Genomic DNA, 25,564 nt, shown 5'->3' with positions numbered 1-25,564 from the left:
AGATAGAAAGCCAATTAGTAAAATTTAAATCCTGCTCAGAGCTGCTTTGTAGTGATCTCCAACAAGTATATTCTCATTTTATCTAGTGATGAATTTAATTTTCCAAGATTATTTTTACAGCTGTATTCATGAAGGACATTGCTCTGTAGTTTCCTTCTTTTATCTAATCTGGGTTAGTATCAAAATGATGATGAACTCTCCTCTTAACTTTCTGGAAGAAATTGTTTAGAATTGCTATTGCTTCTTTCCTAAATATTTAGCGAATCTGAGTCTAACATTCTCTTTGTGGAAAAGTTTTCTGATTTTCTGTGTACTTGATCGATCAATTAGAGAATAAGAGAAGTGTACTAAAATCTGTAACTGATTATAGATTTATCTCTACTTGGAGACTTGTCAGTTCTTGCATCATATATTTTAAATGTATATAGTGAGGTACAGGTATAAATTGTTTAAGACTGTAAAACACCTCATGATTGACTATTTATCATTATGTTCCTTCTAATATTCTATCCTCTGAAACCTAATTTGCTGATGTTATTCAGTCAAGCTTTGTTTTTATTAGTGTAAATTTTTCTTACTCTATTATTAACTTTTTAGACCCTTTATAGTTTCTTTTTTCAATCCAGTTTCATTGGTACATTTTAAATATACGTAATGATCACATTTGTTGTAGAGAACAATGTATCCTTTTACCCATTCCCCTACCCTTCTTTCAACTCTCTTTGCCCTCACCATTTACAAAAGCTTTGTTCCCTGTTTGTCTTCTTTTCTAATTTTTTTTTTACTTTTCCCTTCTTTCTTTTCCCCTGTCCCTCTTCTTGGTTCCCCTCCCCAATTGAATATTTTCTTTTTTTCTTTTAAAGGGGGTAAAATTAAATACAACAAAACAGAACAAAATAGGACAAAAGAAAGCAATCAATGTAAGAGATATAAATTTCAAAGCTAGATGACCTGAGATCTTCACTGTCTACCAAATTGTCTTGTTTTCTTCCAAATAGTTGTCCATGTCTTTGTATACAGAGAATTCATACAAAAAAAAAAAAAAAAAAGTAGTATAAAACTGATCCAGACAGAATGAGGAAGGTGATTTAGGTCTTTAACACCAGACATTAGGGAAGTCACTCTCTCATTCTCTTCAAAATAGCTGTCCATACTTTCATGTGTATTGAAGTTCAACAAAACAGAACAGGTAGTGGGGGGAGGGGTTGCTTGGTTTCCCGGCACTCCAGGTCCCAGCATGGCACAGGTCCCAGTAAACGCCGGTGGCTCCCATCCTGGGCTGCTTCAACCTACTGTGCTCACAGCCGCTCTCGGAGCAGGGGGTGGGGGGGTTGGGAGTGGTGTTGTTTCAAGCTGTTTCTTTCTAATGAATTGACCATTTCACTGCCCAAGTTCTGAAATGGCTAACAGACCATAGAAAGACATCTCTTTAGGCTCCTGCTTGAAACCAACAGAGTCAGGAAGCTGCCAGCCTTGATTCAGGGCCATGAATATTTTCTTCTTATTTTTCAGTACCTATTATACATTTTGGTCCTTATTTATACTTTTGACTTCTCACACCAGAGAAATAAGGTGATATTTACACATGCATGTCTGATTTATTTCACTTCAGAGTATGGTCTTAAGATGTATTCATTTATCTAGAAATGTCTCAAGCTTACCTTTTTTTACAGAAGATTAATATTCTCCTGTATTAAAACACACACACACACACACACACACACACACAAAACACACACACACACACACACACACATAAAACACACACACACACACACACACACACACACACACACACACACACACACACATCTTCCTTACCCCATTCTGCAGTTGATGGGTATTTAGGCTGTTTTGACAATTTGGGTAATATAAACTGCTGCTAAAGTCATAGATTTGCGTGTATCACTGTGGTAGAAAGCTTTTAATTCTTTCAGGAAGATAACAAAGAGGGAAAGAGCTGGGTCAAATAGAACCTCTAATCCTAGCTTTTTGAGGAACCTCTACCCTGATTTATACAGTGATTGCGCCAGGCTACATTTCTATCAACAGTGGACAAGGGTTCTTTTTTCCCCACAATCCCACCAGCTCATTTCTTGATAATAGCCATTCTTTCTGGGGTTGAGATGCAATCTCAGCATTTTAATTTGCATCTCTCAAATTACCAGTGATATTGAACATATTTTCATATATTTATTTTTTGTTCATATTTTTTCATCTGAGAAGTGTATATTTGTCACAAATTCCATTTTTGGATTCTATCTTTAAATTTAGAGGGAATGATTTTTTTTGAGTTCTTTATATATTCTGAATAGTAATTATTTGTCTGAGAAACAGCTGTTTTTCCCTACACTGTGGGTTGTCTCTTCACTATGTTGGTGGTTGCTGTTACTGTGCTAAAAGCTTTGTAATAAGACGAGATCCCAGTTGTTGATGATTCATGATAGTTACTGTGTGACCAGGATTTTATTCATAAAGTCTTTGCCTGCACCATTGTCTTCAAGAGTTTTACCTATTCTTTCTTCCAGTAGATCCAGTGCTTCTGTTTTATTATTTAGATCTTTGGTTCATTTCGACTTTAGCGTATGGTGAAGGATAAGACTCTAAAGTAAATGCCTATTTTGAAGAGATGTTAAGATGCTGTTACTAAATATTTAGTAATATCAGTGAACCATCTGAGCCTCACAGTCTCTCACCTTGTTTTCCTTAAAATCAAAACTTCATTTGGCATGCATAGAACCTTATCTTTAATATTACTGATATTGTTACAGTTAAATCTTAATTTTGCTTTTCTGTCCCATTTGGCCCATGTGTTCTTTGTTCTCTTTTTTTCCTCTTCTTCAGCCTTCAGATCATTTTATGATTCTGTTTGTTTTTTATTTTATTTAGAATTGTATTCTTTTTTGTTTGAAATTATATCTTTATTATTAGCTGTCACTGTATTTTTAGTTATAGAGTGTATGTAGTCGTAGAGTGTATCTTTAACTTACCTTGATCTATCTTCTAATGATAATTTAAAAAATCTATCTTCTAGTGATAATTAAAAACTTCACATACAAAAACCTTATATTCATATAGCTTCTTTCATCTTTTGAACTTTGGGCTACTATTGTCATATTTTATATTTTTACATCTAACATAAATTATAATATTTTATTTTTTGATAGTAAATTATCTTTTATAGACTAAAAATTGAGAAAATATTGTATATATTTATCCATAGGAACTGTTTCTGGTACTTTTTGACCCTTTGGGAAGATTCCTATTTCCATTTGGTATCAGTTTTACGTCTAATCTGAAAAAATGTGATATGTCTTCCGGTGGGGGTGTGCTGGTAATAAATTCTTAAGGGTTTTGTGTTTTTTAAAATGTATTTTGCTTTTTTCTTTTAAGACATTTTCACTAGTTACTGAATTCTATATAATAGGTTTTACTTTTCATCCCTCAAGATGTTGCTATATTTTTTCCCACTTGCATTCTTTCCAGTAAAACAGCCACTACAATCCTAAACTTTGTCATTCTATATATAACATCTTTGTGGGGTTCTCCAGTAAATATTTTTTCTTTTTCATTGGTTTTCAGAAACTTGATTTGATTGGCGTAGTTCTCTTCATGTTGGTTGAACTTAAATTTTCTTGAGTGTTTTGGATTTACATACTTAGAAAGTTTATTATATTTGGAAAATTCTGGGATATTATTTTTCTTCCTGCCTAATTATATGAGCTACTACTTCAGGTACTTCAATTGCATATATATGAGACTGCTTGAAGTTGTCTGCTAGCTCAATATTGTTTATTTTTAATTTCTTTTTTCTGTCTATTTTTATTTTGAGTAGTCTTTATTGGTATGTCTCCAAGTTTGATATCTTTTATTTTGTAATATCTTATATGTATTAATTATTTCTAATGTGTTTTGTAACCTATATATTAAAGTTTTTATTTCCAGATATTTGATTTGAGTCTTTTTATATCTTTCTATACCTTTTGAACATGTAGATTATAAAGATAGCTTCATTATTCTTGTCTGGTGAGACTAACATCAATGGAAGTTCTAAATTGGTTTCATGTGATTTTTTCCCTTCATTATCAGTAATATTTTCTTGCAAATTTCACCTTGGTGATATATATATATATATATGTTATTAATACATATTATTTATAATATATTATTGTTACAATATATAATATTCTTATACATTATTCTTAAAATATTTGTGAATTTTGTTCATACCTATAATTAAATTACTTAGAACTACTTGTCCTTAAAGATTTTCTAGGTGAGAACAGAACTGTATTTAGTGTAAGGCTCTTGCTTTCCTACCAGTGAGGTAAGACTCAATGTCTCAGAAATTATATGAGTAAGCCAATCTCATAAGACTAAATTATTTTTTAGTATTAACGTATGATAAAATTATTTAGTAAATAATTCAACAACATCCATATCATGTATTCCTGATACACAATTTTGGACTTTTACAAGTTTGAATCATCCATAGCACAAGCTTTCAACCATCTGCCTATGAGACTGGATATCTTTAGAAAGATAATATTTATGGTCTTATTTCTATCTTTACAAGCTTCAAAAATGACAACTTCTGAATCCTTTCTCTTAGGTCCTCATGTACGATACATCCCAAAGCCTGACAACAAGCCATGCTCCATCACCGACTCCATCAAACGCTTCCCTACCGAGGAAGCCATGGAGGGGAATGCCACCAGCCCACCACAGAACCCACCCACCAACCTCACTGTGGTCACTGTAGAAGGGTGTCCCTCGTTTGTCATCCTGGACTGGGAAAAGCCATTAAATGATACTGTCACTGGTAAGATTACAGCATAAGGGTCTTGTTGCTATGGTGGAAGTTTAGATAACATGATGCTTTGAGAGTGAGATACCCTGGATGAAACAGTACATGTGAGGCCTCTCTGAGGAGAAAGGAGTCCTAGAAATGTTCTGCTGTTTTATGGCACACTGTCCAAAGTGTCAAAGGATGGAAAAAGTTTATCTTTTTCCTTGCTATGGCCCCATAGCTACGGCCCCTTTTAACTGAGCAGGTCACTTCACACTATATTCCTTTTATCTTCTCTCACATTCCTTTTTATAGATTGAAGATAGAGCTAGTTTTCTCATTATCAACAAAATTACAGAAAATATACAGAGAGCTGTCATTGCTGATATTTATATTAATTTTCCTTTAACCAACCCAACTTCTAAATTGACCTAGAATTTTTAGGAAAGCTAAAAGTCATTTCATTTGTCTTTAGAAAAAGTTTTTTTTTTTTTTTTAATCCACTTCTGGGCAATTTTCTGCTCATCTCAGAAAAGTTTGATTCCTATTACCCATCTAATTTTCTAAAAAGGATTGAGAAAAATAAGAAACCATGAGTCACTTTTTGAATTTGTTATGTGGCAATTTGGCCCTCCATAGTGAACAGGATAGTGAAAAAAAGAAGCAGAAATAAAACGCATCTACCTAAATCAGCCTAGTCCTCAGATGGCCTGAGCTCAGGTATCTTGCCATTACGTTCTTGGTGCAGGGAATAGAAGAGTTAAGGAAAGAATAAGAAAAGAGTAATTCACAAGGTGAGGTGTAAGAATTCAAGATCTTCCAGAAATAACGTTTGCTGTGAATAAAAGGGAAAAGTATTTCCCTATCACTGAAGCTACATAGTTTAGGCAACTTTCATGTAAGCAGCAGATGAGTTGGATTTTTAAACCATATTTTGTGAACTTCCCTCTCTTGTGCAAAACTAGCCTCTATTCTGATAATCAACTTGCTTCCTGTGCTCCCAGAGATCTGCCTAGCCTGCTTCTGTATTTGAGATTATGCCAGTTGGTACTACCATTTCCAAACCTAAAGAGCAATTAGTTTCTCAGTATTGATTATCTGTAATGTATTAAAGCATCCAAAACTCTTGATAGTTATACTTTGGTAATTAGGAGTTTCTAGGCTGGTCTGGAGCTTAGTTTCATTAAAGCCAAAAAATCTATAAAGTTTCTTTTGCCCTGAAGATGCTGGACATCAACCTGGGACTAGTTAATCTAATACAAACTACTCTATTACATGTATAATGTCTGATTTACCTTTTTAAAGATACAGGATTTTCCTTTCTATTGTAATAATTTTAAAAATTTATATAAATGTGTAATCTTGAAGAATTATGAATAAAGTATATTTTGTAGGTCTAACCATACTTTACACATCTATCTGCTTTTATAATGTTACTAATGTTAATGGGCTGCTTGGGATTCCTTCACTAGATAAAACTTCTAACGATTTTTATTGACAAGGATCAATCTCATTAGCCCTAATATTTATTAAATGGAGATAAGTTTTATCTTTAACTGCTGTTTTTTCTTTCTTTTCTTTTCTTTTTTTTTTTTTTTTTTTTTTTTTGGTCTTTTTCCTTTTTATCGGTACCAGGGATGGAACTCACGACTACCTGCTTGCAAGGCAGGTGCTTATGCCGCTGAGCTAAATCCCCAGCCCCTAACTGCTGTTTTTCCATTCCATATTTCAACATTATACTATTTGCCCTAATGATCTGCTTTATGTTTTTATTTAGTGTTATATTAAAACCACTTCATTTCAAATATGGTTGTTTACAGATCAGCAGCTTAGACAGTATAGAAATTAATTTTATGCCTCTGGAAATGGTATTATAATAAGGAATTGAGAGAAACAAAAAGAGAATGAGTTGTAGCCCTCCTATCTGGAATTGACCTATTGACCTCTGCCAATAATGTGTTTTTGTTTTTGTTGTTGTTTTTGTTTTAGTTGACAGATACATTCCAAAATTCAGTTGCTTCTACTGTCTCTTCTGCATGCACATAGCAATGGGGATAGTAAAAAGTCAATCATAGCCAGGGTTACTGCTCAGGAGCACATTCCTGGCACCAAAAAAAAAAAAAAAAGGTTGATCATAGCTTGAGTCTTTGGACAACTTAGAGTTCAGTTAGTTGTAAATTGCTGCAATATTATAGTCACAGAGCATGCTGATGTGAATTTAAATCAAAGGCTGGCTACATTTTAGATGTGAAACTTAGATTTATAAATAGCCTCTATGGGGGGCTTGGGATTTAGTTCAGTGGCATAAGCACTTGCCTTGTAAGCAGGTGGTTGTGAGTTCAATCCCCAGTACCAATAAAAAGTTAAAAAAAAATAAGTAGCCTCTGTGAACTTATTTTATCTGTTATAATAGTTATGATTCCCATTGTTATCAATGTATCCCAAGGGAAAAACAGGGAATCTGAATATACAAATAACTTTAAATTAATGTTTGTCAGTAGAGGACCAGTAGAAGCAAGCTTTATGTTTATAGATTTATGGAAAGATATCACTTTAAAGAATTAAAAATGGTCCAGGCATAGCGGCCCTCACGTATGATTCCAGCACTCAGGAGGCAGAGGCAAGAGGATAACCATGAGTTCAGGCCAGCCTGGACTATATTGTGAGATCGAGGCCAATCTGAACTACGCAGAGAGACCCTGTCTCAAAATACCAAAAATCAAAAAACAAACAAATAAATTTAAAATGAAAGATAAATTTACAAAGCACAAATCAAGCATTCATATACCTAAAAGCTAGAATTTTTAGAGAAATTCTTAATATTTTTAATTGTAAAGAAAACTCCTAAATCCACTATGAAAACTCAAATCTCCTAGAGAAAAAATACTACTAATTTTTCAAATTTGAGTCAAATGAAAAATAGAGAAGATACTTACCAGAAGTTTAAAGTACTAAACCTCTGGGTTATACTAAGAAGGGACATCAAAAAATTGGTGACGAATGCCCCAAAATACATTTTGAAGGTTGTTCGTTTGGTATATAATTCAGTAGAATTTTATATAAATTTTTCTTCTGCTGATTGAGGAGCACTTGAGTGTTTCCAATTGGACACTTTTAAATTGTTTTGTGAATTTATTTTTAAAACACAACTTGGAGATAAAGAGAAGACAAACAACAACTGTAATAAGTACCACCTGTTTAGTTAAATCATGTACAATGTTAGGTGTTTTCCATATGCTCATGATTTAATCCCACAAACACTACTGTGAAGAGATATTATTGACATATTATAAGTCAGAAGGCTGAAACTAAATTCCAAGGTAAGTGGCTTGGTTTTTCACCTTCATTAATTCATGTGGTTGCCATTTTTAAAAACTCAAGTTTGCATACACTTTAAATTTTTTAAAAACTAAATTTGCTTACATCTTTTTTTTCCACTGGCAAATACTCTTTATCAGCTGAGAAAAAGACATAAGATAGATAACTTTGAATTCCTGATCTTCCCTCCCTCTGTTTCCATGATCTTCTGGAATAAAAAGTCAAGGAGAGAGGAAAGCATTTGGGAACAAACAGGAATCTGAATAAGTTACTTGGTTAACAGTCAAGTACTACTTTAATCATTGCAGTGATGGTGTCAAAATACAGTGTTCACAGGGCTGGGGATTTAGCTCAGCAGCCTGAGTGCCTGCCTTGGAAGCAGGCAGTTGTGAGTTCAATCCCCGGTACTGATAAAAAGGTAAAAGACAAAAAAAAAAAAAAAAAAAAAAAAAAAAAAAAAAAAAACAGTGTCTGCAATTTTATTTTGATTTTTAGAAAGATGAAACTGTTCCCAAAAAATGTCATGTACTTTTTTGGGTTTTAAAATAAACTATTAAAAATTCTTCCAAATTAAATTGGAAAGTCAGGTTTACCTAAGTTGTTCTACTTTTCATTTTATTTCCCATTATTTATCTCAGTACAATAGCAGAAGTCCATAATAGAACTTGCCATCTTTTTTGCAGTTTTTCCACCTTATGTGATGCCAAACTCATTTCTTTGAATCAATGGATGTGATTTTGAATAGTGTGATGGTTTTGTTTTGTTTTGATTGGATTTGATTTTTAGTTCTATCATCTTGTCACATACATGAAGCTTAAATCTCAATGGAGAGCAGGGAAAATCACTTGAAAAGTCTGTAAATTTTATTCTCTTATTCTGACAGTCTTTTTTGATGGGGCTATAACTTCATAGAAACATGACTTTGCGTGAAATTTATTCACACCTCTATGCAGACTTAAAAGAGGGGATTTTCTTTGATACCCAGAAAATTACCAAGGTAGCATAAGTTGTATAAGCAATAGATACAAAATCCTCCCAATTCTATAATTACTAATAATGATCTACAGAAAAAAACAGCTTATATTTGATTGGCTGTTATTTGTTGATATAGTTTTAAAGTTCAATTTTTTGCAGTCATATACATATTGAATGACCTTTTCCTCAGCCTGCATATAAAATCCCATAGGTTAGGAAACATGGCGTCTACACAAGCATCACCCCTCACAGTGCTTTCCCTAAACTGGGCTTCCTGATGATGGCAGGCTTTCTTTCCTACCTAACATTATGACAGGCTCTATATCTAAATCAACCCCAGGAGGATAGTTAGTCTTTACCAATTTTTTCTCAGTCTGATAAAGAGAAAGCAGAAAAGGCCAGTAAGCAGCTCCCAAAGGGTTTTCGGGGATCTTTATAAACTGGGGTGACCATTGCTATCTGCAAATTGATAATATATACATCAATATGTCTCTAGAACTCCAATTACAATTGCTCATTTTTATATAAATGGCTGTATTATAATGTTAGTTTCAAGAGCCATTAAATCAACTAGGACATGAAGTCAATTATTCTTTTTGTTTTCATTTTTCAGAATATGAAGTTATATCCAGAGAAAATGGGACATTCAGTGGAAAGAATAAATCCATTCAGCTTACAAATCAAACTTTCTCCACAGTAGAAAATCTGAAACCAGACACAAGGTAAGTCTCAGTGCTATTCCAAGTAAATTGTGAGAGTGCAAAAATCATAATCCCAACAAAGAAATGGAATTATTTCAACTTTCTTGTCTTAAGACAGTTTGTGTTTCACTCTAGCTTTCTGTATGTGGCATTAAATATCTCTGGACACATGTTTTGACAATATGCTAAAATGGTCTGCTAAATCATCAGCAATGTCAAAATAGTCCATTAATATTGAATGTTGATATTGAATACCACAATACTCAATATGTGATATGAATACTCTCTGGATGAGAAATAACTGGACTGTGAATGATATAAACTAGACTTGAAGCACTGCAGAATTTATCTCTCATGCTAGAATAGTACAAAAAACTGAAAGCCATGTGACAAAATGTAGGTAGTTTTTAGTAGTAATACTTTAAATAATGACATCCTAGTTTCAGATACAGAAATTATTTGCTTTGGGAACATTTTATCATCAAAACATTGAGACTAGAGTTTTGACAATAAAGTAACATACTCTTTTTTTTTTTGGCCTGGGGGATACGTGGGATGGAACCCAGGGTCTTTGCACTGTTGCATCCCCATCCCTTTTTTATTTTTTAGTTTGAGTCAAGGTCTTGCTCAGTTACTAAGTTGCCCAGACTGAACTAAAATTTACAATCTTCCTTGCTCAACTTTCCAATGTGCTCAGATTATAGGCATGTGCCAACATACACCTGAGTTTAACATTTTTAACATTGTTCTATAATAAATAACTTTTCTAGGTTATCTCTTATTACACATTGATACCAGGTTATTCATAACACTGTATAGTTTTTTATTCCTTTTTAAATCTAAAACACATAATATTGTGTCAGTTTATTATTGAGAGATAAATAAGGGCTTTTTTTCACTGTTTCACTTCTCCAGCCTCTCATTGTTGTCAGTTGATTGAATCAGCTGAGTGACTCCAAGAATCTATTTTAACTCTGGTAGTAAATGAATTCTTTTAATTCTTTGAGGAAAAAGAAGTATCTAATTCATTATTGATTGTTTACTGTGCATAAACTTTAGTCCTTCCTTAGCAGTTTTTCAGTATGAATTGTAACATGGAAAATTTGTTAATTTGTTAATTTTCTTAAAAAGATTTAAGTTGATCAAAATAAGCACAAATTTTAGTAAAAACCTTCTTGATGGCCCTGATTCCATTTCCTTACCGAAATTGAAAGAAAGAGTCTAATTTTACTATGATGTATTTTTAGGGAAAAGTAAGAAAAAATTTAATTTTGTTTTAATAGGTACATGTGTGCTCACAAAACTTGTTTTTTTCTTTTTGTTTTCTGATTTCTTAGGCTACTTAATAAAAGTGGTCTGTGTAATACAATTTCTAATGGAAGATGTCCAATTTCTAAATGTGCATTGTGTTCCTTTTCTGAATCAGGCTGTCCTCAGAACTTTTCGCAGTGCTGCCATTAACTCATGATAAAAGCGTAGAACACGGTCTTTCTGATGACCTTTTTAGGTCCATTTGTTTGTAACAGGTTTGTAGTTCCAGTCAGCTAATGTGTGCTAAGTGGCAAGGGCGTGCGCGGATGTGTGCTTGTGTTGTGGCTACAAACCTGAGTATACACAAAGTAGCAAGGACATAGCAGAGAAGCAGCTAATAACCAAGGATCCTACGCAAAGTGGTGGAAGACTGGAGGAAGTATGCTAAAAGTCATAGAAGGAATGTCCACAAAAGTTAGGACAACTTGGGCTGAGGATTGACAGATGAGCAGAAAACAGCTCACTGAATGAATGAGGTAGGTGAAAGGACTGTCATCCACAACAGCATGCATCAGCACACAGCTGCAAATTTTGAAGTATAGCATCTGAGCTTCTGAAGATAATAGGCTTCTGAAAGAATTACTATAGTGATGTTCTACTACCAGGAGATAGATGTGAATCATTTGTCTTGGTAACATTTATTCCATCAATCAAAGTGATGGGGGAAAAGTGACATCTAAAAGTAAAGGATAATTACTGGCTAATGTTTACACACTGACAGAGGTGACATAGAGCTTGAAGTTTGAACATTTAAACCAGAAGAAGCAAGGCAGAGATTAAAGATCTATAGTATGGTTTTGGTCAGAAATCCTAAATGACCACACATTATTCCAAAACAAAAGGACAGGACACTGTGCTTCTTTTTCCTTCTCACAGAGAAAGCCAAAATTCTTCTGTATGTTTTTAGACTTAGCTAGGTTTTTATCTTCTCTACAGAAGCTCAAAAACTAGCCCACAGGAAGAAGCTATTCAGCAGCTATTTTGTCAAAATGAAAGTCTGGTTCCACACCAGGCACAAGGTATCCCTATCTATAGAGAGTAGAACCATATGACTACTCTGGACCACCTGAGGGCACCTACAAAGGCAGCATACTGCCCAAAGCCAGGCCAGTGGCTGCCTGCAGGTGGAGTGGGCTGTAGCTATATGTGTGCACATGGAAGAGGAGCCATAATTTTCAGTCAAGTGAGGCAAAAGAAATGTTAACACAGGCAAACTCCATATTTAGAGCATCTATCTCTCACTTCTCATCCTTAAAGAAATGTAGAAGTCTTATCTAAATCAATCAGTGCCTAGCTAGCCTACTTGCAGTAATTACTTTCCATTTATCTTTTTCTATTCTTGTCCTATACTCACCCAGGATAACTAATCCTCTCTGTACTTAGACTCTTGTTGAACTAAAAGAAAAAGGATTTTTCCAATATGGAACAAATCACTTGGTCTGCAAAATCAATGATTATTTTTAATTCTGTGACTAAAAGAGCTGAAAAAGTATAACAAACGCTAAATCTTACATCAGTGCATATAGGGACAGGTGGTATTCTGTTCTTAAGTCTCATCTACCTCATAATTTATGGTAGCTTAAGCTGTGCATCAAGTCAGTGATGGAACTGGAATCAAAAATAAAACTAAAACCTAGGTCATCCTCATAAAAAATTTTTCCCAGTAAACTAGTTTCTTTTGACTGTCTGCAGTCTGCAGCCTGTTTTCAGATGAACTGTTTGAACACACATTTGATAATGCATTCATGGGCTGTGTTCTTCCTGATGAGCTGGTTGACAGTATAGATTCATACCACAATCACTGACACTAAAAAGGTCTTTTAAACCTGCACTTCAGTTTCAATAAGCCCAATTCTCTCCTTACTTTACTGAAAAACTGAAGAATCCATTGTGTGTGCCAGTCTTTTGTGGTCCAACAATTTCCTATGGAAAATGGACACTGGTAATTAAGATAAATCAAATTCACTTAATCTGCTAGAGTACTTTTACTAACCTCTGTTGGCTTAGATGATTTTGGAGAACAATTCTTCCTTTGAGACTAAAACCTACCACAGTGGCAGCAAGGATGGCTTGGGACTCCTTGTTTATCTTCTTTGATTTAATAAAATGTTGGCACACTGAAGATTAGCTGGAATGGAGGCAGCAACTTTTCATAAACTAAATCTTGCTGAAGGAAACTGGCATGTGGAATAGTCATTATACCCTTTCCACAGTGTTTTTGTAAAATTCTGGTCTCTGGAAATTCTTCATTAACTTTTCATTGTCTCTTCTCATCTCATGTGCTTTGCAGAAAGAAATAAAATAAGCTGCCAAAGTAGCAAGCATCGATTTAGTTTTATTGTAGGTATGGGGAGCAGAAAAGCAATTTCTTCCTTGTTATAGAAGAGTCGATAGCTCAGTTTAGCAACTTTTCATTAGGCAAAAGAGCAGTTCTCTAGGAACACAGAACTGCTTGTCTATAAACAAGATCAGTTCTTCCTCTGGTATCACTGTGTACTTTTTATCCCATTTTCTTTGACTTCCTTAGTCTCTAAGGATGGGAGTAGGTCATGGCAGCACTACAGAAATGAAGTGAAGCTCAACTCCATAATTTCTTGTCTCTCGCAGCAATGGAGGACCCAAGAAACATTCTTTAGGGCATTAAAGGCAGCTAGTCTATGGCTTCCTATGACTCATAAGTCCTTGTTCTGCCTTCTGCCCCTGATTTTGTTTGAGATGAGGGTCTTACTATGTTGCTTATATCAGTCTCCCATCCCAAGTAAGTGGGATAATAGGTGTTTGCCACTCCCTAACTCTGTGACCGCATTTTAGGGTTGATAGGTGCAGCTTTTGTTCAGATCTTCCCTCTTGCTCCTTAACTTATTGTGAAATCTACACAGTGGCTTTGTGTGTCACAGGTATCCAGAAATGTTTTCTATAATCTTGCAGTATCCTTGGAAATGCACTCTCACAGACTGACTGAATTTCCCTAAGCTAATTTGATTGGCCCTTATTCTTCTATTTTTCTCTAGTTAACTTTTCCATTTCTTTTCATCAGATGGAAACCTCACCTCAATAGGGTTCAAATATTTCAAGATACAGTAGAAGTAAAGTCACCAAGTCAAATAAATCAGATCAATGAGCAGCTATAGGGTGGCAGCTATGTGGTGATAGGTTGCTTTAGGATGACAAGGCTTTTGTTAAGCCAATTTCCAAACCATTAGGGACTATGTAAGAAAAAAAAGTTAATCAGACAATGAAAAACAATTTAGCACACTATATTTTTGGAATGCACTGAGGAAAAAAGTTATAAGGAGGAACAAAGGGTAGGAAAATGACAGAAATAAGTGGCCTTCTCTACTAGACCTGAGGGCTACTTAAACCTCTACCTTCACCTCAGTTTGAAGACATTCGTTTGAGGCTAGATCCTGCAAAACAGATACTGCCCACCTCTGATACTTTAGCTCATGAAATGTAGGCTGAACTTGCTGAAATTTTAGACTTTCATTTTTAAATGAACTGATATATTAGTATGCTGATTTTTATACTTTCAAACTTGCCTCAAACTCTAGCTTTAATGTTTTCCCTTTCAGAATAATGCTATGAAACTTTCTAGACTTCTCATTGAATTCTAACTTTATTTTCTTAGTCTAAGGAAGTACAGGCAGAAACATTTACCCAATAAAATTTCAATCTTACTAGTAACTCATTGGCTATGGCCTTATAACTGAGTAAAATGCAAGTAGGTGACAGCAAAGACCTCTCCACATTGAGAGGTCTATGATAGTGTTTGCCAAATTTCCCAATAAGAACCTCTCTTTTAAAAAAAAAAATCCTATAGGGATACAATACTAGCAAATGTTTATAGTCACTGAGTACGAGCATTTTACTTTTGCTTGTATTATCTTATTTAATTCTCACGCAAACGTCAGAAGCTTGTATCCTTGTGAGGTTATAATGACAACAGTATTCTCACAAATGATGTTACTGGCCTCATTTAAAGATGAAGACAAACCAAGCCTTAGGAAGTTTCATTAATATATCTTAAAATTACATATTAATGAGCTATAAGTCTACCTTTCTGCCCAAAGAGACCATGTACTTGGTCCTAGGGTCATATTACCTCCTGCCAGGCATGTATGGGAAGACTATTTGAGATTCACACCTATCCAGGGAGAGCTATGCATTGCATTCTGAGAGGGGTGTTAGGTTTTACTTGACTTGTCCTAGATGGGGCTATGTTTTCATGAGAATACTCCATTTAGATACTCACTTTTATATAATGGGTCTTGAAGTGGCTTTTAATTTTCATTTCTTTCCAGATATATGTTTTGTTTTCTATGAAGACTACTCTTGTACCCCTGAACTATGGGTGAGGTATTGAAAACACAGGAAAATTTAATTGCACTGTTGTTACAGAGGAGGGGCTTTGGAAGGTAGTCAGGATTAGATAAATCTTATTATGGGGTACCCATGATTGAATCCTAGTAGCTTTACACATAAGAAGAGAAACACCAACAGGCAGTCCCTCTCTCCTGTCATATGATACTCTATCTCAGGATTCTGTTAGAGGAATGTCATCATCAGACGGTCCCTAGATCTTGGACCTCCAAAACCATGAACCTCTTTTCTTTAAAGAAGCTTACCTTAGGTATTTTGTAATAATGACCAAAACCATATTTAACCACTTGATCAGGCTGCCAGTTTAAAATAAAGTTAAAACTCAAGCAGTACAAAAGGAGTCCTTAAATTCTGTTTCCCGAAGCAAAGTTTTTTTTTTTTTTTTTTGGTCTTTTTCATTTTTCTCGGTACCAGGGATCGAACTCACGACCGCCTGCTTGCAAGGCAGGTGCTTATGCCACTGAGCTAAATCCCCAGCCCCCCAAAGTTTTTTTTTATTAATTTAGCTATTTCTTCAGTTAATTAATTCTGTAGTTTTAGACTGAATATTTCTCAAAGACAAAGACTCGAGTTCTCCTTTTGTGTCCTCTATTTTGTTTCCAGTAACATCACTTCTGCAATCCCTTACCATCATTGTTTGCCTATGTCGAATCCACTAATTCTAACATACATTTCTTCCTTCTTTACTTCCTACTTTGTGGCTTCCAGGGAAAACAGCTGTGAGAAAGTTATAAAGACAATTACTTTTTAGTCTCTACATGTTTCAAAAGACATGCTTTAATTTGATACTACTTGTAAAACTATCGAGCCTTTTTTCTCCTCCACATTGTGGCTTCCTGTGGTCCATAGTAGACCTGAGTTCTGGAGTTACAAAACCTTGCAAAGAAACTTTCAAGTAGCAGGGGTAGGACAAGTAATTTGCATTTTAAACTTTTCCCACTGTCACTCTACCCTGGTTCTCATGTATTTCAAATGTGAAATATTACCTAAGACTACCTAATTTCACTAGCTAAATTCAAGATACTTTTACTTCTTTGCCCCAGGAAATAGAGCTATTTGAAGGAAAAGTGAAGGTGCCTCACTAATGGAATTAGCTTGGGTCCACCACAAACTTATGTTTTACTACCAAACTTCCCAGTTCTAATTTGGTGCTCTGAAAAAACACCATCGCTGAAAAAATTTTTGTTGTATACAACATAAGATAATGTACTTAGAAAGTAAAATTAAGAAAGCATTATGCTTCCTACGCCTTCTTTCTAGAACCTATGTTGTTATAATTTCAAAGAGAACCAGGAGGAACGCCTGTTTAACAAAGGAATGTTGCTTTCTTAATAATATACTGCAATTATTTTTATTTCTCCAAAACAGCTATGAATTCCAGGTGAAACCCAAAAACCCACTTGGTGAAGGCCCAGTCAGCAATACAGTGGCATTCAGTACTGAATCAGGTAATCACATGGATATTAATCTCCAATAAGCATGGAAAGGGATCCAATGGGAAAAATGTTTTGCATAGGGAGGCTGTCTGAAACCTCCCTATGCAAAAATCCAGTTTCAGGAATTCCTAAAAACTTACATATTGGAAAAAGCCAACCGATGAAGAGACCACCACTTAGGTTATTTCCTCATTTCTTTTTATGTCAGAAAAAAAGATACATTACTTCAAACAAAAGCATACATTATACTAAAAAATCTAGTGAATGAATGCTCCCCAGTATGCCTAAGATCAAACTATCAGTCAGTACATCAAGAAATTTTCTAAGCACACATCCCAAGCTCCAACTCTTTAAAATACACATCTGTATGTATGGCATTATTATTTACATAATTCTATGCCAACTATATTTCATGGCCTCGTGGTGATTTTACCATGAATACTTTTTTGAATAAAAAGGAAACTTGAAATTAAAGGCTAGAATAACAAAGGCTCTTCAGTACTCCTCAAATAATATGTTCTTGAACACCTGTGAAATTATTCAATCAAGAATCTTTTCAGAGCAAACTTTCAAATTCAGTCTTTTGCAAAAATATACCATTTTGCAAATAAGACTTAAATTTAAATCTTCATCATGCCACTGGAACTTAGGGCTTTTACTTTAAAGTTTAACTTCACTAATGGCTGATTTCTATTTGCTGTCTCTCCTTAGCTGACCCAAGAGTAAGTGAGCCCATTTCTGGTAAGTACTGCGAATACGTACATGCTTTCTAAATTGACTGAACTAAGGAAACATGGTAGAATTTGTGCTATGATTTTTATTTTTTATCATTAGCTTTCTCAGAAATTGATCAGGTATGAATAACTTGATGACTATTGAGAAGTGATATACTGCAAGGGAAAGTCAGATACTCTGAAACTTACTTTTACACTTGTACCAGGCCAGATTAAATTTTAAGTCAAGATATTATACCTCTCATTTCCACTTTTAATAACATCATATTGAAGCTTTTGTTTAAATCATGTTATATGCTGCAAAATTAAACCTAAATTTGTTCCTAAATGACAGTCTCCATCTAGCCCTAAACATACTGCTTTGAGATTTATATAACTATTGACAGTAACCTGAGTTTGCTTAAAGTTCTGCACTATTTTTGGTTCCCATATTTGGTACTAGAGAAAAAGAATCAGCAAGTTGGTGACGCATTTTGCAAAATAGTTTTAAAAACTCTAAGGACAGTTCTTCTGTACCCAAGAGTCAGACAGTAAACTCAAACCTTGTCTTTCCCAAATGCAGCAGGAAGAGATGCCATCTGGACTGAAAGACCCTTTAACTCAGATTCTTACTCAGAATGCAAAGGCAAACAATATGTCAAAAGGACATGGTATAAAAAATTTGTAGGCGTCCAGCTGTGCAACTCTCTTAGATACAAGATTTATCTAAGCGACTCCCTTACAGGTAAGTAGGGTTACTACCCGTTTTGAACCTTTATCTTCGGAGAATGTTTGCTGTATTCTCTAGATTGGTCTTTTCTGTGAAGTTCCAGCCAATACTGGGTGATTTAGTACCCAAGTTTTCCTCTAAGCAAAATGTTATTTAAAAAGTCTCAGAAGACCAGGACATAGACTTACTGTTAGAAAGTAATGAAGATGCAAATTGATATGGTGCCTTTATGGCATATTTACTATGTAGAGGCAATAATATATTCATGTTCAATTAGTTACAGCCATCCAAGGGTAAAAAAGCTTATTGATAATCTGTAATTTTTATCCTATATTCATACAATAAAAATTTTAACAAATATATAAGGTTGGCCCCAACATTAAGAAGATTAGATGATTCAATCATTTAAAAAATACTTACGATATTATCTATGCCTGGCACTGTTGTAGATGATGACAAAGTAGTAAACAAGACACTTTCAATATAGCACACTCTTTCCTCCTCTACTTAGGGAGACAGACAAATACGTAAGAATTTCATACAAGTGCTTTGAAGACAATTTTAAGAAGGGTAAGAGAATGGCTTAAGAGAGATAAGAAATTGCTTTAGTTAGAATGGTTTTAGGAAAGGTCTCTCTATAAAGTTATCATTTCTGCTAAGTACAAAATTGTAAAAACAAAAGGTCTAGGAATAAAAAATGTGGAGATGTAAAGTCCAAAAGCACGAGGCAGAAAACACCTTATCAATTCTGTGGAGCTGAATTCATACAGCTTTGAAATAAAGTTTTATGCTAAATATAATGGGAGACTGCTAGAGAAAATTATTGGGAACGTGTGTTGTAGGAGCATTTTTACCTGAATATTTTTCAAATCAGTAATCTTTACAAATTTTCACTAATTTGTAAAAAGAGAGGAGAATATAGGAAAGGAAGAAAGAAGTCAGAGACATTAGTTGGAAGACTACTGTACGGTTCAGTCAAGAAATATTCATCGGTGGCTTGTAGAGTAAGGAAAAATGTACAAGAACAGGAAAGATTATTCTTAAACAATTTATTTCAGAATTGTCATGTATCAAATTTCTCCTTCTTCAGGAAAATTTTATAACATAGGTGACCAGAGGGGCCATGGAGAGGATCACTGTCAGTTTGTGGATTCATTTTTAGATGGCCGCACAGGACAGCATCTCTCCTCTGATCAGTTACCCACCAAAGAAGGTATGTTTTCTGATACTCCACATAAATAAAAGGGCTTTATCAATTAAGAAAAGCGATCAAGTTAAAAATCATTCTATAGAACTTGTTCTAATTATTTGGCTAGAAAAAAATAACAAAACTTAAGTTTTTCAACTCAGAAAGAGACAAGGCCAGTTATAGACATAAGTACATTTTACTTTTAAGCAAATCTGTATTTGCAAAAACAGTCAAGAAAGTGTTTCCCAAACTAAAATTATTCATGTATGAACTTATACTTTTTATCATGCTGAGCACACCTACTGTATCTTTACTTCATTAAACATTTTAGAATTTTATCATAACACATGGAAGATAGTCTTATAAATAACTTTAATTAAACCAATTTCACTGAGAAGCAACCCATTGTGTAATGATTAAAAAAGACTGAAAGTTAATTTTTGTCTAAGCAGGAAAGGGTAAGTTAACTGTCTAAATTACGAAGCACCAAAAGAGTACTTTTAATTACTTGATCAGACTTTTCAGTAACACATCCCACCCCATCCACCATCATTGGCACTTAAAAATACTAACCATACTTAAGATCACTGAACCTATTAACCGGCAGCTGAACTGTTTTCAGGTACTATGGACGATCCCATCCTAACTTGCTAAGCCAAAAGTCAAGAATTTGGGGGGTTGTATAATTTTAGGAAACCATTATACCTAGTTTTCTTAACTTCTTCAGCCATTCAACAATATTGTTTAATCTATGAACAGCAAAGGCTAAATGTAACACAGCAGTTAAAACTCAATTATTTTCTCTCTTAGGCTATTTCAGAGCAGTTCGCCAGGAACCTGTTCAATTTGGAGAAATAGGTGGTCACACCCAAATCAATTATGTCCAGTGGTATGAGTGTGGGACTACAATTCCTGGAAAATGGTAGATGCTGCAATCTTGCTCCAAACTACTTCTGGTTCATATGGCCAAAGTCCCCTCCCAAAAAACAAACAAAAAAACTTCACCAAAACACCAGGAAAAAAAAAAAACCCACTATGATTATTTTTCTCATCCATTTAAAGCAATTTTGTTTACTATGTATTAAAGCCTACAATCTAATAGCAGTATTACGTGTTTAGAAAAAAAGATTGCTGAGAATATTTATCAGTTTTTACAAAGTCATTTTAACAAAGCAAGATACTGACATTAATAGAGTAACATTTTTTAGGGAAGCTGGCTCCCTATTCATGGTATTTTAAGAGATCATTTGTATATTATTTATCACACTGTTGTAATGATGTTTTGATACTTTATAACAAACTAACATCAAAAACAATGTACTTTTTAAAATATTTACTTTTATTGATTTGTATACTTCCTACTGGTGAGTTAATTCCCTAAACCTCTATTTAGTTTAACTTATTAGATCAAATTATCTTCAGGATAAGTATCAGGAGAAAACAGGTCTTAATGCTTATTTAAACTTCAATTTTTCTTGGCAATAGCTAAAAATGTTCTGAATAGTTTATATGTTCATGCAAATGTAAATCTCCATGAAATATCAGCAATTCTGAAGAAATTTTCAATCAGTAATTTCAACTAAAAATGGAGCTCAAAATCTGATATACTCAGTTTTAAAAGAAGTATAGTAGTATCTGAATATACTTTGTCAAATTAGCCCTTTAACCAATTATCTTCATGTTGTTTTTGAGTCTAATCAAACTGTATGCAGATTGAATGTGAAGTTTGAGCAGAAAAAGATAATGCATGATGAGATTTCTACCATTTTACTAATGACTATTTGCTATGTATTTATACATTAGACCTCTATGAATGAATGTAACAGGGTGTTTCTGTAATTCTTTTTAACTCGAGGTGTAATAAAAATCTGACTCATTTTCATTAGAATGTATTGTTTTCATTTATACTGGATAGGGAGATGGAAATGCTACATTTATTACCCTCATGGTAGGACCTTTCCCTATGCCTGTCTTTCAACATGCTTCAATTTTATCAATGTTACACTTTGTATTTTTAAAATAAGTATAAATTCTTCAATAAAGAGATGTAGTTTTTTTAAGACTGAGTTTTTTCTGAATGATTTAACTATATGTAAACATACCTTTACCTCTGTAAGAAATAAAACCACAAAGTTAGGCCCTTATATGTTTTTCACATTGTATCAATTGTGCTAATATTCTCAATTAATGTGAAGTCTATTTTAAGGTTCGTTTAAACCAATGACTGTTAATTACATTTCTTTCAAAATCAGTACAAAATCCAAATAGCACTGTTTCTCTGAATGGAAATTGTTAAGTTACTTCACTTTAAGAACAAACATTAATGTAGATTTCCTAAATATGATTTTTGTCTTATATATAATGTTAATGATTAAATTAAAAAACAAGACCATTAATGGATTCAATCACTTTTATTAACCTATCAATGTTACATTTTATATATAGTATCTAGTCATCTTCTCAAAGGGTCTACCTTTAGTATATAATGTTAACAATAAAAAGCCAAGTAAGATGGCTATACCTCAACCTAGCATTTTAATATCCTCTGGACAAAAGAAGCTAGAAAGTCAATCACTTAACACACATGTAAGAGTAGTGTTCCAAAATAACTAGAAAGCTGTTACATTTTTAAGCAGGAGAGAAAAAAATTTTCATTTTGGTCTTTTTTTGTGTTCCAGCAATTTATACTTTCCATTAACAGCAACAATGATACCATAAAAAAATGCTCAGCTTTTTAAATTTCTGAACTTCAATACAAATTGAAATAAAATAGTATTGGAGTCTTGAGAGGCAAACAGCTATATTCATCAGGACAGCTGAACCTCCTTATCGATAACCAGGTCCAGGCTGGGTATAGCCCTGACCAAAGGCAGGACGATTGCGTGCGTAAGGATTAGGCCCACTGGGAGGAGGAGCCATAGCACTTCCTGGAGGTGGAGTAAAACCTGGTCTTGGTTGATAAGCCCCAGGTTGGCTGGGAGCCATTCCAGGCTGAGAGGCAGGGGGTACTGTGTAATTAGTAGGCTGAGAGGTTTGGGTAGTATAAGTTTGTTGAGGATAACTGCTCGCCTGGTACTGTTGTGGTGGTTGAGTAGGCAGTTGTTGAGGCTGGCCAGAAAAGGCAGGAGCTGGTGCCTGGGAAGTTGGTTGCTGGCCATATCCCTGGAACTGCTGAGGTTGTTGGGGTCCAGTCTGCTGACTATAGCTAGCTGAAAAAGGCAAAACAAATAGCATATATACCTCATTTCTCTTTTGATGAAAAGTTTCCAGAGAATTAGTCTTAATGTTATGGACCAAAAATGATTAAAAATTCAACTTACAAATATTTATGTAATGAGTAGTAGCTTTCTATGTAACATATTTCAAGACCAATTATTAAACACACATTTTCTAGACAATTTTTAAATCCCCTAATGTTAAAATGAATTCAGTATATATGTATTTATTATAACTACTTTGAGACGTTATGGCCCTGAAGAGCAAATTCCTGTTCCAATACAATTGCTAGTGTAAAGATGATTGAATAATAAAAGAAGGCATTACTACATTTTTTAGGAAGACCAAGAAAACTAAATGGTTTTCATGGGAGGCCTATTTATAAAAGTACAAAAGAAAAACATACTGTACAGAATGAATATTTTTAAATGAAACAATACTACAAATACACCTTATTACACTGAAATGCTTTAAGATTTTATTCACTCAGTTATTACACTAGTTAAGAACACTGTGCACCATTTCTACAACCCTTAAAATTATTCATTTCTTTTTTATATGGCACCTGATTCTTTGTACAACTAAAATTTTAACTTAGCAGTACAGCACAACATACAAAAAGCATATTGTATTGTCCAACAAAAATCAACATCCACATTCATTTATTTACAAGGACATAATTTTTTTAAAACAAAGTCTGCTTCACTGAAAACTTTTTATCTCTACCATGAAACACACCTGCAGCTACTTGCAATGAAACCTCTCCAATGACTGGAATCCTGTCAGCATTAAATACCAGATACATAAGAAAATTATTAAAATATGTACAACCCTGCATTTAAAAAAAAGGATTGAATGAATTTGAGTATATTCTGAACTCACCTTGAACCTGGGTTCAAAATTTACTCATGAAATAAACCTTTATGATATAGTCCATGAACAAAACTGTAAAAGGTCAGAGGGAAATTGGCAAACCAACAGTGTCAAAATGGTCCAATTTACTTCCATAACTCTCAACCAAATTCAAATTAATAGGACTACTGAGATCAGAAATACAAAGATAATTTCAAAATAACTAAATCTTACTGAGTGAACACCCTAAAATTATTATTAATAGCAAGCTTAGTTGTTAATAAGAAAATGAAGTATCTAAAGCATTTATTCATGGCAGCATCTAAATATGTAACTAAAATAAATTCATGATAAAATCTTGAATGCCATACATTTCCTCCTATCCTCTATATATAGAACGTCATTTTTTAGCAAAACACAAAAATTCAGCTTTATGCTGAAAATGTCTACCTCATTTAAGACTGAGGGAGAAATTTAAAGAGCTGCCTTTTCATTCAGGCAAATAAATCTAACCTGAGTCAGGAAGCAACCAGATCCTTAGTTCCTATTCAGAGAGGGACTAAGCCTAAGAGCTCAAGAAACATTTCATTAACAACCTCCTAATCTTTTGATTATAATGTGGCAATGCTTTTTATTATTTGTATCAGTCTTCCACTTCCATTCCTGCCCCTGCAAAGAAATAAGTATCTTTTGGTAAAAAATATCAGAAATTCCGAGAACCAGAAATTCTGATTTTTTAAATCAATGAATAAGAGAAAGATCATACAGCTTAAAAAGTCTAAAAAACATTTATTATCTAGACTTTTATGGAAAAAGTAGACCAAAAAAAAAAAAAAAAAGTCTACTAACTTTTGGTCTAAATTGGACAATGCATAATAAAACAGGAAACTACAAAATTTATAGAACTAGGGTTCAGTCCAGCTCTCCCATTGAACATTTATATGTCCTATGACAAGTCACAAATTCTATGACCTTATTTTTCTCATTTATAAAATGAGTAAATGAGACAAAACGATTAGTACCAACCCTGGCTGCAGATGAATGTGATGCTTTAAAAATACTATTTCAAAGCCTAAATCCCACCCCCAACCAAAATCAAACAAAATCTATGAGCATAGGGGATAGGCATCAAGAAGCACAGTGTGGGCTATAATCACCTAGTTTACATGATGACTTCTCTTAATTGTTTCTTCTGTTTTATACAATTAAAAAGTACTAGTTACAGATTAAATCATGCTAGAGCAAATTCACTTCAAATAAAACTACTGTTAGTGTTAAAATATATCAAATTCCAATTTATGAAGAATTTTTTGGTCTAGGTCAAGGGTCAGCAAATTTATACAACAAAGGGCACTTTTTACATGGAAAAGAGGCAGGTTTAATTTAGCACAGAACAGTATTTTTAAGGCCTATTTACATCCTCTATCTAATCTCATGCAAATACTTAAATAGTAAATATTTTAGGCTTCGTAGACCAATCAAAAATACAGAAATGAACAGGGTTACCAATACTCTATTAAAATTTTATTTACAAAAAGGGAAGTTTCTTACTGCTGCTTGATTTGATAATATAAAACTTTGAAAAATATAGTTTAAACAAAATTTAATTTGTATCTTCTTTTTGACAACACTGGGAACGGACCCCAGAGCTTCCTACATGTTAGGCAAGCACTCTACCACTGAACTACAACCCCAGCCCCTTTTTATTTTCATGTTAAGACAGGGTCTCACTAAACTGTTCAGGATGGACTCCAACTTCAGTCTTCCTGTTTCCACTTTCCAAATAGCTGCTATTACAGGCATTTGTCACTACACTCAGTTCATAATTTATTTTTAATTAGTGTTGAAAGTTTTATTCTTAAATTTCTGGCTGTAAACCAAGAGTTGGAGTTGAACTCTCTGGCAAATATAAAATTACCTAAAGTATAATCAAAGCTACATTAAAGATATTTAT

The 25,564-nt window shown here is 33.9% G+C and overlaps 2 protein-coding genes and 1 non-coding gene across 32 annotated transcripts in view; 1 reads left to right on the top strand and 2 right to left on the bottom strand.

Moving 5' to 3' along the window:
- Abi3bp (ABI family member 3 binding protein) overlaps nucleotides 1-21,602 on the top strand; it is a 238,142-nt gene extending 216,540 nt beyond the window's left edge. For all 27 annotated transcript variants that reach the window (XM_063224856.1, XM_063224855.1, XM_063224841.1 and 24 more), the window contains 7 exons: nucleotides 4,613-4,822; nucleotides 9,696-9,804; nucleotides 16,843-16,922; nucleotides 17,622-17,651; nucleotides 18,207-18,368; nucleotides 19,444-19,566; nucleotides 20,353-21,602. In XM_063224856.1, the coding sequence (XP_063080926.1) occupies nucleotides 4,613-4,822; nucleotides 9,696-9,804; nucleotides 16,843-16,922; nucleotides 17,622-17,651; nucleotides 18,207-18,368; nucleotides 19,444-19,566; nucleotides 20,353-20,468 (830 nt within the window). In that variant the 3' untranslated portion in view covers nucleotides 20,469-21,602. The remainder of the gene's footprint in view (nucleotides 1-4,612; nucleotides 4,823-9,695; nucleotides 9,805-16,842; nucleotides 16,923-17,621; nucleotides 17,652-18,206; nucleotides 18,369-19,443; nucleotides 19,567-20,352) is intronic.
- On the bottom strand, nucleotides 1,352-1,488 carry LOC111756660 (small nucleolar RNA SNORA2/SNORA34 family). Its single transcript, XR_002791084.1, has one exon. It is a non-coding gene; the product is annotated as a small nucleolar RNA SNORA2/SNORA34 family (small nucleolar RNA).
- A 336-nt stretch (nucleotides 21,603-21,938) lies between the features above and the next one.
- The window catches only part of Tfg (trafficking from ER to golgi regulator), a 38,373-nt gene continuing 34,747 nt past the window's right edge, over nucleotides 21,939-25,564 (bottom strand). For all 4 annotated transcript variants that reach the window (XM_013151734.3, XM_003469253.4, XM_005003397.3 and 1 more), the window contains exon 9: nucleotides 21,939-22,751. In XM_013151734.3, the coding sequence (XP_013007188.1) occupies nucleotides 22,369-22,751 (383 nt within the window). In that variant the 3' untranslated portion in view covers nucleotides 21,939-22,368. The remainder of the gene's footprint in view (nucleotides 22,752-25,564) is intronic.

Source organism: Cavia porcellus, unplaced genomic scaffold (assembly GCF_034190915.1).
Source record: "Cavia porcellus strain 051 isolate PalLab524CR breed Dunkin Hartley unplaced genomic scaffold, mCavPor4.1 scaffold_15, whole genome shotgun sequence".
Classification (NCBI taxonomy): domain Eukaryota; kingdom Metazoa; phylum Chordata; class Mammalia; order Rodentia; family Caviidae; genus Cavia; species Cavia porcellus.
Note: the sequence above shows the minus strand (reverse complement) of the source record. Positions and strands in the feature narration are given on the sequence as shown.